Source organism: Hemitrygon akajei, chromosome 31, assembly GCF_048418815.1.
Source record: "Hemitrygon akajei chromosome 31, sHemAka1.3, whole genome shotgun sequence".
NCBI lineage: Eukaryota > Metazoa > Chordata > Chondrichthyes > Myliobatiformes > Dasyatidae > Hemitrygon > Hemitrygon akajei.
Window position 1 is genome coordinate 16,920,737 of NC_133154.1, and position 17,345 is coordinate 16,938,081.

The following is a 17,345-nucleotide window of genomic DNA, read 5'->3' on the forward strand; positions in this document are numbered from 1 at the left end:
AATATAATTTCCTTTTTTAACTTCCACAGTTTACCTTAATGTTGAACATATTTGTCATTAATGGTAACATCACAGTGCATGGACTTGTTCCAGTGTACTGTGGTGACACCATTAATGACATATATGTTCATAAATTTTGTGCAGATAAGTATGATCCCAGTTCAAAGCAATACCCAAAAAGCAGAAAAATACACGGCACCATTGTAATTTTTGAATTGTTACGAACTAGTTTTGTTCTGAAGATGCACAGTTTTGAGGTGATATTTCTAATTATAAAAGTGTGCTTTGTGGCATGATCTTTTGAATAGTGCTGTCCGAAAAGTTGCAAGTTTCATCTTTGGTTTGCTGATCTGAGCTGATATTGCAACAACACTGTTGAAATTGCCTTTAAAATGGGAAGTAGAAAAAAGGTGGCCCATGAGCACTCTGAATAATTTGTTGTTGGAAATATGTGAGTTTTTTAGGGTGTGAGAGATTTTGTAATGTTTTGGTTTGAGTTGAAATAGATAAATAGTATTTCAAAACCATTTCTTCAGCTTTACATCCTTTACAAAATTTAAACGTTTGTGGTTAGAATACACAACTATCTGTCCAGCTGATCCACAAGGATCTGTGAATGATGTCCTTCTGTTATACAAACAGAAGACCATTCAGCAGCTTGAACCTGTTCTGCCATTTTCATTAGAACAAGGTTCATTGGATCATAGTTAAAGGATGAAGAGAAAATAGAGGAAGCTAAGTAGAAAGCTGAAAAACAGGACCTCAAGAGTAGTAATCTCTGGATTGCTGCATCGTTGTGGGTAAGAATAGGATGATTTGGCAGATGAATGAATGCGTGGTTGAGGAATTGGTGCAAGGGACTGGGTTTCTGATTTCTGGATCATTGGAATCTTTTCTGAGGAAGATATGACCTGTTTTAAAAAAAAAAGATGAGTTACTCCTGAATTTGAAGGGGACTGATATCCTTGCAGAGAGATTTGCTAGAGCTGTTGGGGAGGGTTTGGCGGGGTGTGGGAATCTGAGTGTTAGGTCAGAGGATGGGGCATTTGGTGTACAGGTAGATGCAGTGTGTGGGGAGTCTGTGAGGAAGGATAAGCAGTTGATAGGGTAAAATTGCAGCCAGTGGTGGTCAGCAAGGAGCCGAAGAATGGACTTGGGAGAGCTAGAAGGGGACATGAGAAGGTCTTGGTGACTAAAAGAGGCTGATATCCTTGAACATGTTGATGTCAAGAAAGAGGATGTGCTACAGCTTTTGAAAAACATTGGATAGGTAAGTCCATAGCCAGACGGGCTATGCCCCAGGACAGGAAGCATGGGAGCAATAAAAAAACAAGCTTTCCACAAGCTATGATAGGCTCTTTCAGAAAGTCAGGAGGCATGGCATCCAGGGAAAATTGGCACTGTGGATACAGAATTGGCTTGCCCATAAAAGGTGGTAGTAGAAGGAGACTATTCTGCCTGGAAGTCTGTGACCAGTGGTGTTCTGCAGGAATCTCTTGATGAATTTTTTAAATAAATGACTTAGATGAGGAAGTGGAAGGGTGGGTTCGTAAGTTTTCAAATGACACAAAGGTTGGTGGAGTTGCAGATGATGTGGAGCGTTATTGTAGGCTGCAACAACAGGATGTAGAGCTGGGTTGAGAAGTGGCAGATGGAGTTCAACTGGGAAAACTGACATGATTAACTTTGGAAGGGCACACTTGAAGGTAGAATACAGGGTTAATGGTAGAAATTTTAGCTGTGTCCACGTCCCCAAGATCCCTCAAAGTTGCTGCGCAAGTTAAGAAAGTTAATAAAAAGGCTTGTTATGTTTTGGCCTTAATCAGTGGATTGAGTCTGAGAGCTGCAAGGTAATGTTGCTGCTCTGTAAAACCCTGATTAGACAACACTTGGAATATTGTGTTCAGTTCTGGTCACCTATAACATTATAGGAAGAATGTGGAAGCTTTAGGGAGGATGCAGAGGAGATTACTAGGATGCTAGGACAAGTTTTATGAAGATGGGTTGAGTGAGCTGGGGTCTTTCTCTTTGGAGTGAAGGAGAATGAGAGATGACTTCATAGAGGTGTACAAGATGATAAGAGCCGTAGATTGAGTTGATAGCCAGAGACAGTTTCTCGGGTAGAGATGGCAAATACGAGGGGGCATAATTTTTAAAGTGATTGGAGGGAAGTATAGGAGGGATGTCAGAGGTAAGTTCTGCCAGGGTGGTGTTCAAGAAACTCTTAGATACGTGCCTATACGTGCACGTATATAGATACGTGCCTAGATGACAGAAAAATGGAGGTTTATGTAGGAGGGAAGGTTTAGATTGATATTGGAGTAGGTTAAAAGTATAACATTGTGGGCTGAAGGTCTTGTACTATGCTGTTATGTTCCATTTTCTAAGGGTGATCTGCATTTCAGTGCTTTAGTTCAGTAACTCTGATACCCTTGGCTAACAGGCTTTTAGCGCTATGTTTGAAAATTGCAATTGCTAGTGAACTTGGGCCACTGCATTTTGAAGGAATTCCAGATTTCATTTACTGCCGGGAAGTACTTATGGCCAAGCTCTAATATTATAATGCCTCCTTGTTCTACAATCCCTGGCTAGAAAAAATAGTTTCTCTGCACTTACCTTATCAAAAATAGTAAGTATGTCAAGTGGATCATATAATTTTTTTGCAAGTAAGTGAATATGGGTCTATAGAAGAGAAATGAATTGGCTCAAAAGATCCTCATGGCAGGAAAAAGAGGGAGATATGATCTCTGACACAGCTGCTGAGAATGTTTGAAAGGAAGGCAGAGGAAGTCTGTGAATTAACACCGACATCTATGACATCACCATTTTGGAATTAGCCACTACTGAACTGCTCAACTCCCAATCTTAAATCATTATTGACATTGGGATTATCATCCATGATGCATTTTGTCAGCTGAAATTTACAGTGTTTACATCCAAAAAATCTGTTGAAGAATAGTGAACTAAAATGGTTATTTTAGCCTTTCAACTTTTCTGAAAAATTTTAACTCCACTTTCTTCCTGTCTGTTTCTATTCTAATTGTAAATAAATTAACTTTATTTGTTACACAGTATTTGGCAATCTGGTGCCAAGCCATAGTAGTTCCTGACACGTAGGAGATGTTCCTGTATTGTTTCACTACCATTCAGTGAAGTTGTGATCACCTAAACGGTCATGACGAGGACATTTTTGGATCTGGTAGTCTAAAAGTTAACTGAGTTAGTTGATTTAGTTTTTAAGACCCTTTTTCCTCTGTTGTTTGATGGATTGGGATCAGGAAAAAGACAATAATTGTGCACCACGGTAGTGTGGTGCTTAGCAAAATACTTTACAGTCGAGGCAACCTGAGTTCAATTCCTGCCGCTGCCTGTAATGAGTTTGTACATTCTCCCGTGACCACGTGGATTTCCTCTGGGTGCTCCAGTTTCTTTCCACAGTCCAAAGATGTACCGGTTAGTAGGTTAATTGGTCATTGTCAATTGTCCTGTGATCAGGCTAGGATTAAATTGGGGGTTGCTGGGTGGTGTGGCTTGAAGGTTGGGAAGGGTCTATTCCACGTCGCATGTCAGTAAATAAATATGGTTTAAGCTCTTTGGATGGCATTTTGTTAAAATGCTCTTAGTTTGTATGGTGTTCAGTTTCACCGGTGGGTAGACTGTAGCTAATCAAGGACATGATGGTTGTCCAGAGGATACAGGCTCAGCTCATTGCATGGTGAGTGCAGCCTCTGCTGAGTTAACAAAATCGCATTTGAGGGATTAGAGTTAGCTTGTCTTATGGTCTTATTATAACCTGCTTCTGACATCTGAGTGGCTGATGGGATAAAGGAGACGAATGGTCCAGAGGACACCACCTTCAGGTTTTTTTTCTATTTGGTTAAGGGTATCGTTGAGAACTATAATGTCTCCCATGATCAATTAGCTCTTAGCTGCTTATTTGATTGGACACTTACAGTAAACACAGAACATAGACATTTACAGCACATCACAGGCCTTTTGGCCCACAATGTTGTGCCAACCATGTAATTTACTCTAGAAACTGCCTAGAATTTCCCTACTGCATAGCTCTCTATTTGTCTAAGCTCCATGTACCTATCTAAGAGACTCTTGAAAGGCCCTAATGTATTTGCTTCCACCACCACCACTGGCACTCTCTCTATAGTACCCACATATTTTCTGTGTTCTGTGGGGACTGACCAAGGTCTTATTTAGCTGTAACATTACCTCATGGCTCTTGAACGCAATCCCACGGTTGATGAATGCCAACACACCTTACACCATCTTAACAACACTGTCAACACTATGGACACGGACCCCCAAGATCTCTCAGATCCTCCACACTGCCAAGAGTCTTACCATTAATATTTATTCTGTCTTCAAATTTGACCTGCCGAAATGAACCACATCACACTTATCTGGGTTGAAGTCCATCTGCCACTTCTTAGCCCAGTTCTGGATCCTATTGATGCCCTGATGTAACTTCTGACAACTCTCCAGACAATCCACAACACCTCAACCTTTGTATCATCAGCAAACTTACTAACCCACCCTTCTACTTCTTCATCCAGGTCATTTATAAAAATCACAAAGAGGAGGAGTCTCAGAAAAGATCCTGTGGAACACCACTGGTCACCGACATCCTTGCAGAATACAAACCATCTACAACCACCCTTGTCCTCTATGGGCAAACCAATTCTGGATCCACAAAGCAAGGTCTCCTTGGATCCCGTGCCTCCCTATTTTCTGAAGGAACCTTGCATGGAGAACCTTATCAAATGCCTTACTGAAATCCAAATACTGTAGATCCACTGTTCTACCTTCATCAGTGTATTTTGTTACTTCCTCAAATAATTCAATCAGGCTTCCAAGACACAACCTGCCCTTGACAAAGCCATGCCGACTATCCCTAATCAGATTATGTCTCTCCAAATGCTCATAAATCCTGCCTCTCAGGATCTTCTCCAACAACTTGCCCACCACTGAAGTCAGACTATAATTTTCTGGGTTATCTCTACTCCCTTTCTTGAACAAGGGAACCACATTTGCAACCCTGCAGTTCTCGGGTACTTCTCCCGTCCCTATTGATGACGCAAAGATCATCGCAAGAGATAGATAGATGATAGATAGATACTTTATTCATCCCCGTGGGGAAATTCAACATTTTTTCCAATGTCCCATACACTTGTTGTAGCAAAACTAATTACATACAATACTTAACTCAGTAAAAATATGATATGCATCTAAATCACTCTCTCAAAAAGCATTAATAATAGCTTTTAAAAAGTTCTTAAGTAGTTTACTTAAATACATTAAATACAATCAACCCCAGCACTTTAACATATCTTACTCCTGGCGGTTGAATTGTAAAGCCTAATGGCATTGGGGAGTATTGACCTCTTCATCCTGTCTGAGGAGCATTGCATCGATAGCAACCTGTCGCTGAAACTGCTTCTCTGTCTCTGGATGGTGCTATGTAGAGGATGTTCAGGGTTTTCCATAATTGACCGTAGCCTACTCAGCGCCCTTCGCTCAGCTACCGATGTTATACTCTCCAGTACTTTGCCCACGACAGAGCCCGCCTTCCTTACCGGCTTATTAAGACGTGAGCCGTCCCTCTTCTTAATGCTGCCTCCCCAACACGCCACCACAAAAAAGAGGGTGATCTCCACAACTGACCTATAGAACATCTTCAGCATCTCACTACAGACATTGAATGACGCCAACCTTCTAAGGAAGTACAGTCGACTCTGTGCCTTCCTGCACAAGGCATCTGTGTTGGCAGTCCAGTCTAGCTTCTCGTCTAACTGTACTCCCAGATACTTGTAGGTCTTAACCTGCTCCACACATTCTCCATTAATGATCACTGGCTCCATATGAGGCCTAGATCTCCTAAAGTCCACCACCATCTCCTTGGTCTTGCTGATATTGAGACGCAGGTAGTTTGAGTTGCACCATATCACAAAGTCCTGTATCAGTTTCCTATACTCCTCCTCCTGTCCATTCCTGACACACCCCTCTATGGCCGTGTCATCAGCGAACTTCTGCACATGGCAGGACTCCGAGTTATATTGGAAGTCTGATGTGTACAGGGTGAACAGGACCGGAAAGAGCACGGTCCCCTGCGGCGCTCCTGTGCTGCTGACCACCGTGTCAGACCTACAGTCTCCCAACCGCACATACTGAGGTCTATCCGTCAAGTAGTCCACTATCCAATCCACCATGTGTGAGTCTACTCCCATCTCCGTTAGTTTGTGCCTTAAGATCTTGGGCTGGATGGTGTTAAAGGCACTAGAGGCTCAGCAATCTCCTCCCTCACTTCCCACGGTAGCTTGGGGTATATCTCATCCAGTCCCAGTGACTAACTTAATGCTTTTCAAAAGCTCCAGCACATCCTCTTTCTTAATGTCTATATGCTCAGTCCGCTGTAAGTCATCGCCACAATTGCAAAGGTCTTTTTCCCTGGTAAATACTGAAGCAAAGTATTAATTAAGTACCTCTGCTACCTCCTCCAACTCCATACACACGTTTCCACTATCGTACCTGGTTGGTCCTATTCTCACAGGGCTCATCCTCTTGCTCTTCACATACTTGTAAAATGCCTTGGGTTTTCCTTAATCCTGCTCACCAAGGCCTTCACTCCATAGTATGGCTTTTTGGATTCAGTGGCCAAACTTTGGAACTATTACTATAAAGGCATCAATATTGGCACACAAACAGAAATCAATCGCAAGTATTGCTAAATGTTGTGTGAGAAATGGAGGGAGGAGTAAAAAACCTTGTAACTTGTAGTTCTGGTCAGTTCCTCTGGAAAGTGTGATGTTATTTCTACACTTTGTGAATTTGTACAAAACAGAAATGGGCCATTCAGCTCCTCATATCTGTATTTGCTTTTTGTCCCACTCATGCTTTTTTCCCTCACAGCACTATATAATTTTTTTCTGTATCCATTTAATTCTTGAAAGTTTTGATTGAATTTGCTTTCACTATCTTTTTACTGCAGTTGTCAGTCTCAGTATCAGCTTTGCTGCACAACATGCTAATCTTGATGTATGCATGATGGTACCAGAAATGAAATATAAAAGATGTCGGAATTGGAGAAGTGATATCTGGAATTCCACTCTCCAGTTCTGATGTTAATTGTTCAATCCCACAAGCCGACTGTTCTACCTGTTACAAACTTACCCCAGAAATCAGTGCTTCCTTCATCTCAGCACAGAAATACTGAATGTGCAGAATGTGGTTAGTCTGTGATGAAGCTATTTGTTGTAGTTCAATGAAAGGTGGGTCACTGGTACTAAAAATAGAAAATCAAGTTGTTCTTAAGGAGTAACTAGGTGTAACAGCAAAGATCAGGAATAGACTAAAGTTCACTGACATCACTTCATTATAGCATGGCAGTTGCCAAGTGAAACACAACCTAGGGTGTATAAAACATAAAGTATAAATATGATCTAAAACCGATAAGCCAAAGGTGAGGCCGCAATGTTTGGAATGTTATAGAATCATAGAGCACTGCAGCAGTGAAACAGGCCCATTGGCCCATCTAATCCGTGCCAGACTGTTATTCTGCCTAGTCCCATTGATCGGCACCTGGACCTTATCCCTCCATTTCTGACTTGTCCAAACTTCTCTTAAGTGTTCAAATTGAACGGACGTCCACTGGTAACTCATTGCACACTCTCACCACCTTTGAGTGAATAAGTTCTCCGTCATATTCCTCTTGATCATGATTGACTCCGTTTCTCGCCCATTAAAGCGTTGATGAAGATTGAGGCGAGTGCAGAAGACGAGTGCGTGTTCAGTGCCACCTCCCATCCTCTTGCTTGTTGCTGCCGGAGGGAGATGTCTGATTGTGGCGGTCTCTCACTGCTTCTGAGGGAAGATCCCTGCGTTTGATTGGTCTCTTCTCCCCCACCAATGCTGTCGGAGGATGATGCCAAAGTTCTGGGTCTGTGGATTGTGGATTGGATTGTAGTTCAATTGGAGTCTTTAAATTTTGTATAAATCTTATATTCCTTGTTTTTGCTTGTTCTTTCGTGTCGTTTGCGCAATTTTACTCATGGGGTTGATGCTCTTGTTCCTGTTTACACAACTTGTGTTTTCTATTGGGTGTGGGGAGGTGGGGTTGGTTGATGTTTTTTCTTTACAAGGGTTCCAAGTTCTTCTTTGTTGTGTGGTTATGGAGAAGATGAATCTCAGGGTTGTGGACTGCATACGTACTTTGAATAGGAAGAATGACCTTTTGCTTGAGATACTCTGCAGTTCTTTGAAATCCTGTTAGTGGCCTCATGAGAGAAATGCTGCTGACATATGTCACCGTTATTTTTGTTAATACATTCACCTCCATCTGATTTCTTTCTGCTCTGCAGTTGGTGCGGCCCTTGTCGTATGCTGGGTCCAAGGCTTGAGAAAGCGGTGGCACAACAGAAAGGGAAAGTTGTAATGGCCAAAGTAGACATAGATGATCACACAGACCTCGCCCTTGAGTACAAGGTATGGGCATACAATTTAATTACTGCTGGGTGGAGGGGCTTGTTAATAAAATGTATCTTTTTCTACACCTTGATTTAACATTTGGATGCTATCCTGAAGTTTTAAATACAAGAACCAATATATTTATAGGGCTTGATCTTCCCCTTGGAACCCAGCAATTTTTTGATTCTTAGGTTAAATTCTGTGCGTGTTTGCCTCCCATGAGGGTGAATAAGAACAAAAGAACAAAGAACAGTACAGCACAGTACAGGCCATTCGGCCCACAATGTTGTGCCGACCCTTAAACCCTGCCTCCCATATAACCCTCTGCCTTAAATTCCTCCATATACCTGTCTAGTAGTCTCTTAAATTTCACTAGTGTATCTGCCTCCATCATGACTCAGGCAGTGCATTCCATGCACCAACCACTCTCTGAGTAAAAAACCTTCCTCTAATATCCCCCTTGAACTTCCCACCCCTTACCTTAAAGCCATGTCCTCTTGTACTGAGCAGTGGTGCTCTGGGGAAGAGGCGCAGTAAATACTACACATTCCTGTTCCCTCTCCTTTGCAAAACATTTATCAAACTCCTGATGCTTGCTGCTCCATCTCCATTTAGATGACATCTGTATCTGGCTTTGATCAATATCTCTGGCGTGATTACTGATTAGCAAGCTGAAATTGGAGGAGTACAGAGGTCTTGGCGATTGGAGGAGCTAAGATATGGGAGCATTCAAGATCACAGAAGTGTGAGTTTTGGATGAGATCGGGTTCACACAGTTCACCAGAACAACTTTTCGTGCTATTAAAACGTCTGTCTGTCTGGTATGATTGGAAAACAGGATCTTCACTTTTGGTTATCTCTGTGATCAGAAATTGGAAAGTTCTGTTCTCTTGGTTATGTTGAAGGCAGGTAATATTTAAGAGTGGTGACAGAGGTGAAAGGGTTAAATTTTGAGCTAGTCACCAGGTGCAAAGTTCAGTTGATCTCAGGGGCTGGGCCTTCTATTGGCCCAGTTTTTACTGTGATATATCTGATGTACTTTGATTATGGAAGTGCCTAGTTGCTGGTCTCTGTACACATCTGAATTCCATTCTGCATTCATGTTTTGTACTTTATTGAACCAGAGATGGAAACTAGTCATGCATATTGCATCTAGATATGTTGAGATAGGCCAGGGATCCCTGTGCATTCTTGTGTAAGTTGGACTTGGCTAACTTAAATCTGCATCTGCCTGAATGCAGTTCGATGCCCCTAATCAAAACTCACTGATTCTTTCAGTAGCAGCTAAACAGACCTTTTTAATATAGCCTGTTCACCTTTATCTCTGACATTCCTGAATGGAATGCTTGGTAAATTTGGAAGGGCAGAGAACTGGCTTTTGACCTGAGCTGAATTCCTAAGTGTTGAGGTAAACAGCAGACTTGATCAAATGATTCTGTTTTGCTTTCCCCCATTCTGCTGACTTCAGCAACCTTGACTGGACCTCCTAAAGCAGAGGGAAGGTTTAAAATAAATTGTAATTCTTCTAAGGTTCATCCTGGGCCCTCAAGCACTCTGGACAAGTGAATGGAAACGTACAGCACAGAAGGCCTGTCGTACCTATGGTAACTCTTTGAAAGAACCTTCCATAATCCAAACGAAGGTTCTCAACCCAAATATCAACTGTCCGTTTTCCTCTGGGCATCCTGCCTGACTTGTTTTGTTCTTCCAGCTGTTTGTTTTTATTACTCCAGATTGCAGCATCTGCATTCTTGTGTCTCCATTTTCGTAATCCTGCTTTTCTTTGACCTACAGTATATCCCTGCAAGTAGTTACAGTCATATTTCTAATTCCTTTTGAAAAGTTAATGTTTAATCTGTTTTCAGGCTGTGTAATTCAAAGCAAAGCTATTTTTCTGAATATATAAAAAGTAATAAAAATACCAAATTTGCAGTGAATTGAGGGGGTTAACAGAAACCCTTGAGATTTGTGTGGTGCTGCATTTCCCGAATCGAGTTAGAGCTGCCAGTTGCTGGCAACTTGTTCTTCCCGTTTCAACCTGTAAGCCAACCTCAAAATCTATTATAAGGATAAATGTAATGTTTAAACCACGGACAACTAAAGGTTACCAAAAAATAAGCTGCTAGAGGAACTCAGTGGTTCAGGCAGTCTCTGTATAGGGAAATGTAAAGTCACTGTTTCAGGTGAAGACCCTTCAACTGGTCTGAAAGATAGAGTGGAGATGATCAGTATCAAGAAGTGAGGGGAAGGTGGATCAGTGTGAGGATACTGATCTAATGAGGGTCGGAGAGGGAATGGTGAAAAAGGAATCTGCTAGGAAAGGGAAGTGATTTGATCATTTGATTCCTTTTCTCCCCCCCCAACACTGTACGTCTGGAGAAGTCTGGCCATGCAAGTGTAGGCTGCTTCTGAGAGCTCCAGTGCTCGTATCTTCTGCTACATGGGCATATAGCAACGTGTCAGACTGGCTATTGCAGAACTAGAAATGGAAAATGTATAACTCTTTAGTTAAAGAGCTGCACCACCGTTGTAATTTTACTGTAATGAAGGTAAAATCGTGGAAGCTGAAAATCTGAAAACTCTCAGCAAATCAGCCAGCATCTGTGAAATGAGGAAAATACTTAACATTTCAGATCAAATGATGCTGCCTGACCCACGAGTGTTGCTAGCATTTTCTGTTCTAATTTTAGTGCAGGTTTGACACAAGTTGGTGACTTTTTTCATATAAACTCAAAAGTGTTTGATTGCTGCCTGCTTCGAAGGCGTCAGTAAACACGCTTCTGCAGATGAATGAGATATAAAGACTGATCTTTGAGTGAGATAATAACAGCAGGAGATGGACTAATTAATCTAATTTAGTGGGTGTACACGATCCCATGGGGTTGTTGGTTTGAACAGGGAGTGATTTATACATTGCTCCAACATAGCTCCTCTATTCAACATCATCAACACCAATTGAATCATTTATTGAATCACTATATCTGGGAACTGACTCTGTACATAATTTCTACCATGTTTGGTTGAACTGATGATTAGAAATAAAAGTAATTCAGTGCTGAAAATAGGACCTAGAAGAGTAGGCTGTTCAGCTCTTAAGATTTACATTTAGTAAGATCAAAACTGATCTATAACTCAGGTCTGTATTCTCACTTTTACCTTCAGTAGCATTGGATCTCAATCACAAATTTAAAATTAGCAACTGAACTAACGTCAATGTCATTTGGTGCAGGAGGGTTTTCAGTTGTACTTAATCTATACTGAAAATGTAATGGTAGACAATAAAATTCTGGATCTGTTTTTTTATTAGAAGCAACACAGGAAGAACTCAGTAGGTCAGGCAGCATTGGTAGGAAAGAATAAACAATTGATGTTTTGGGCTGAGATCCTTCTTCAGGGCTGCTTTTAATCATCTTGAAATCCCTGTTAGTACAAAAGGGGAAACTAGAAGAAGCTGCGATTGTTCCCCTCAGGGGAGAGAAGAAACCTTAAGATGTGTTTAGAATTGTGAAGGGTTTTGATAAGTAATGAGATGAAGATCTGACATTTTTGGCAGAAAAGGATAAGTGGTTTTATGCTGTAAGGAAGGTGGATTCTGCTTTAGAAGAAATTTTCAAAGAGGAATGTGTTAAATTAGGAAGGGGACAAACCTGTAGGTGTCAAGGGAGTGGGCATAATTATTTGTGGTTCCCAAGAGGTAAACAGTATGGATGCATACTGCACAAACATCATTTCCTACTGAGTTGAAACTGAGTGTTATTAAGAACAGACTCAAATCAAGGAGTTACACCAAAAAGGATTTTGGGACTTGTTTTCACTTCCAGAGTTTTGGTTGCACAAATAAAAATGTAATATTGTTTTTTCTTCCCCAATATTTTGCAGGTGGCCGCAGTCCCGACTGTAATCGCTATTAAGGATGGCAACGTTGTGGACCAATTCACAGGCGTTAAATGTGAAGATGACCTGGAAGTGTTTATCAAAAAGCTGATTTGACTGAGCTGTAAAGGTCTGAGTTGGCCACGTGATCCTCCATTTCTCAACTAAGTGTTTATTTTTAGTGAAGTCCTAAATGCTGCTGATGGCTGGGAGAAATTCCTGTAGCTGTCTCCTGTCACATTCTAAAGCATTTATTCAGTGTCACACATGATACACAGTCTGACTCCAGTTACCTTGTAGCAGCCTCTGGCCTGAAGAGCCTTAACTTAGTAGTGTCATTGTCTTTCTTCCCTTGCTCCACCCACCATGCCCTACTTGCTGGAACTACGAGTTCTTTCCACTCCATTTTCCCATCGTAACTTGCGTAGGATCACTGGCAGCAACTGAAACCAAACCACGTATTGAAAAATATCAAGTCAGCAAAACAAAATGCAAAGTTGTTAGAAAGATTGGAATCAGACTTTTAAACAAAAAAAAATTCATGAAATAGATTCAGGTTCTCCACTCTAATGAAGGGTTTGTATCTTAAGAATCAGTGATCAGGGTACTTCAGAAACTGCGCTGTTAGCTCTGTCTTTTTTGGTTTTCCAAAGGGTTTCTGCCACAACCGTTTCTTTGCTTAATAATCCATTTTAATATAAACACTTTTGATTACTCTGAGAGTAGTGAGCTGCTGGGTACTGCTGGGAAAAAGACTTTCCTGGGTATTGAACACATAAGCAAGAAGAAATGAAATATGACAAATTTACAAATAAAGGCAGTATATCATAAATTTGACAGCCCATAGAAGTTGTTCCGCTAGGCTAGAGCCTTGCTGTAATACGTTCACCATCAACTCTCTTCTGTTTTATCTCTAACCACCAAAAGGAATATGTCCTCACACAAATGCAGTACTTTTGTCTGAGAGAGGAAGTGAAACCTGGCAGGGGAAGGAGGTTTCCTGCACCCTTTAAAAATTCTGGCAAGTTACCCAAGATGTGACATTCTGCATAATTCACAGCTGAGAAAACTGCATGACAGCAGCTGTGTTCAGTCCGACTCTGTGTGTCAGTGGACAGAGCCACCTGGCTGCAGTTTGTATTGTAAATCCTGGAGCCCATAAACATGAAGCACAGCTGGGTCTAGTACTGGCCTCCAGAAGTAAACTGTCTTGATTTCAGTCACTGCATAAAAGCTCATTGATCTTGGCTTGGCAGCAGCTAGAGCTGCCTTCAAAAACCTGGACTAGGGAGAGGATACAAGAGATATTCTGTCATGCAAAGTATCAATGCCTGCAGTCTGTCTTGTCTGTAATGACTGTTGGATAAACTGAGGGCATCTCTTGTCGGTATGAGGTGGGAAAGGAAGAAAAATAATTGATAGAGAGAAGGAAAGCTGCAGCATGGATGACAAGGCTATGTAAAGCTTTGTTACTGTGTCCTCTGTGTGTTTGAGCTTCCTGTGGCGTGCCCCTTCATTTCACTGTTCAGCAGGCAGAAAGGTTGTGTGAAAAAGGGCTTTGCATTAGAGATGGCTTTTGAAGAACACAAAACAGGGGCCTCTGTATTGCTAAAATCAAACTTACGACTGGACATGAGATGAAGTAAAAATAATCCTGGATTGTTCGGTACATTAAGGTGACTATTGTTGCTGGTGGAATCTACTGATTTATTAACTGCAGTAGAAGTGTAGGTTAAACAAAGTGGGTGAAACAAAAGCATGGTACTTAACTCAAACACATTGTCTCCCAAAACTTACTCTATCTTAAAACAAAATTTCACCCTCATGATTTGCATATCTTGTCTTTGCTTTGAATTGCACATCAGCACTGAGTGAGTGCATTTAGTAAGAACCTGTTAATTCTGGGAAACAACCTAGTGACTTAATTTGTTTTGCCTACTTGCTTTGGGTTGTGCCTTCTGTCTTGTATGTAATGGAACAGTTAGTAAACTTCTTGCCTTGCTGTACTCCTTGTAATGAAACACAGTGACTCCTTGCAAATAAAAATTTGCCTTTATTGAGGATTTAGGAATCCTGTCTCAACCTGGATGTTTTTGGAAGGCTGATGGCTGCGCAGGTCCAAAGTCAAAGAGAGATGAAGGCGGTACATTGGTGCAGCAATTAATCCTGTAGCCTCACTGCTCCAAGGACGCAGAATTGACTGGATCCTGCGGGACAAACGGACAATCTGAATGTTGCTGCTGGTATTCGTAGAACAATGTTAAATGTAGATGAAAATCAGGCTTTCATTTTGAAAGTATTTGGAGCTTATTATGGACTGTCCATGGGTAACAAGTTCCATTTAAACATTAAAATTGTCCTTAAGATAGTTTTGTCCTTAAGTCAGAAAATCACTTGATTATGTTAACCGCACTTCCATAGAATAGTAATGAATAACATCAAAAGCATAAGACTCCTTGTCCAGATCAACATAGAAGAAAGAACAATATGGTGTGAGAATAGAAACTTGTTCTGCCATTCATAGAAATGAATATATGTATGTACATTGGACTTTTTAATACATCATGTGAGCTTGTTCATATTTAGGATTGTCCGTAAGTCAGGCGTTCGTCACCCGAGGATGGCCTGTAATGGTGCTATGGTTATGCATTAATATAATTTGGTTCCTTTGTCAAAAGGAACTGTCCAGCTTATCTTTCATAAGAGTGAAAGGATCCTTGGATTTAATCACCAGTAGAAACTAAATTGTGTTCATGTCCAACAAAGCAGTGATGCTCCCTGTAAAACTTGCCTCTGCTCCTTCTCCAGATCAACGGAGACGAATAAGGGGGAGGTGGAAATCATCAATGTCTGCAGCCCTGTTGTTGGATCACCACATAGCCCAAAGGATCTCTGGCAATCACTGAGTAAGAGCAGCAGTTGAATTGCAGAGGGAAGTGAGCAGCTTTGTGTGGCAAGTGACAATATTTTAACCCGACAAACTCTTAGAGCTATAAGAACAGATTCCCAAAACTCTGTGCTTGATGTCAGTGGGATGAATATCGCTGGACTCTAAGCAACTGCATGTAGTAAGGAATTTAACAGAAAGTAAATTGCTGTGAGTACTCGGGAGGTCATGCGGTATCTGTAGAAAGTAAACTGTAAACTTTCTTAAGAATTATTTATCTGAAAGGGTACCTGTGTTTCTCTCTCCATGGATGCTGTCTGACCTACTGCTTATCCCCTGCCTTTTTTAAAATGACATATTGGGTCCTTACCAACATCACCAGTATTGCTTCCTTCCAGCTTCTGAAATACATTTGCCTACTGCAGAAACAAAGTTTAGCCCACAGAACATCACCGTGGTTCACTGGCACCATCTTGAAACTCCAGCTTTTATCACCAACTGGAAAATTTCCTTTGGCACATCACTTGGATGAAGCAGAACTGAAGCTGAGGGCTAAATAATTAGCAATGTTTAACATCATTTATAAACTGATCACTTTGTAACTGAATTCTGGTATTCTTTTACAGTCTTAAATTTTGCCATCAATGTAACAAATTTATATCAAATAAATCCAGCAAATTACAAATTTTAATGATCTTTTCCCCCTAATTTTTGCTTTTGCACACCCACACTCACCATCTGTATCTCTTTGAGTATGGGGTCTTCGCAGGACTGGAACTTTGCTCATTTGAGCCTGGGTCTTGCAAGCTTGTTGGCAAGGATCCTATCTCCCAATGTCTTTATGGAAATATTCAGATGTTGCATGAAACTAGATCAAAACTTGCATTTTTGAAACAGTAACTGAACGTTGAGGCTGATGAGATATTGGGACCTAAAGATCCAAGAAGGAAGATGTGAGGAGCATCTCAGTGGAAATGAAATTCTGATAATTTTATTGTATTAGCTTCAGTAATCCTGATGACTTGGTCCTTGAGGATGAAATGTAACAATGTACTGTAGGCAATCTCTCCTTGGCAAGACGAATCAGGATAATAATTAGTTTATCCTTGGTTCTTATTAGCCGAAAATAAATAGATTCATTTCATTTATTATTAAAGTATACAACTCTGAAATCCTTCTGCTCCAGATAGCCACAAAACTAAGAAAGAAAAGAACCCCTAAATCGCAAATCACAAACCCCTAAAAAACAAAAATGGAACAGGCACATTGAATGTAAGACTGGGGGGAGAAAAGTCAATAGGCCGAGTCCATATCGAAAACATAGAAAACCTGGGTAATATCTGCGGGCACAGCAGCAGGCTTTTCCCTCTCCGTAGCAGAGCAATCTTGCCAGCGATTTAAAAAGGCATTCTCCTCTCTCCATAGCAGAGTGATCTCACCAGCAATAAATAGTTACCAAACACTATCAGAAGTACTGTACTTTTCAAGTGGAATCATAGAATGATGCACCATGGAAAAAGGCTGTTTGGCCCATGGTGACCACTGTTTACCCTTCCATATTATTCCCATCTCCTAGCACTTAGTCCTTAGCCTTTTATACCCAAGTGATTAAAGAGCTCATTTAGACACTTAAATGCTTTCAGTGATGCAGCTTTAGCCACTCTCACCAGCAGTATATCCCAAGTACTTATCACTTTTTGACCAAAGAAAGTCCTCTTTTGTATCTCATTTGACTTTCTTCCTCTCAGTCGAAATCCTACAGTCTCTAATTTTATCTACATCTGAAATGAGGAATTTTCTACAATATTCCCTATCTAGAACCCTCAATTTTACATACCTCAATCATCTTGCTGTCTCCTAATAGTGTAAGAGCCTCTTGTATTTCACCTGAGATGGTAGTTGGTGTAAATAACAACAAACTGCAAAGGCAGAAAGAAAGAGAAAAGGTAAGAGATAATAATAAGTAAATAAGCAATAAATATTGAGAACATGAGATGAAGAATCCTTGAAAGTGAGTCCATAGGTTGTGGAAACAGTTAAGTGAAGTTATCCTCTCTGGTTCAAGATCCTGATGGTTGAGGGGTAATATCTGTTCCTGAACCTGGCGTGT

The 17,345-nt window shown here is 40.9% G+C and overlaps 1 protein-coding gene across 2 annotated transcripts in view; it reads left to right on the forward strand.

Annotated features, from left to right (window-relative positions):
* Positions 1-15,926, forward strand: part of txn2 (thioredoxin 2) — a 32,390-nt gene extending 16,464 nt beyond the window's left edge. The window contains exons 3-5 of one of the 2 annotated variants that reach the window (XM_073033624.1): positions 8,370-8,493; positions 12,355-12,478; positions 15,157-15,926. In XM_073033624.1, coding sequence (XP_072889725.1) covers positions 8,370-8,493; positions 12,355-12,465 — 235 coding nt within the window. In that variant the 3' untranslated portion in view covers positions 12,466-12,478; positions 15,157-15,926. Of the gene's footprint in view, positions 1-8,369; positions 8,494-12,354 lie in introns of both variants that reach the window. The other variant, XM_073033623.1, reaches the window with a different exon arrangement.
* The last annotated feature ends 1,419 nt before the right edge of the window (positions 15,927-17,345 follow it).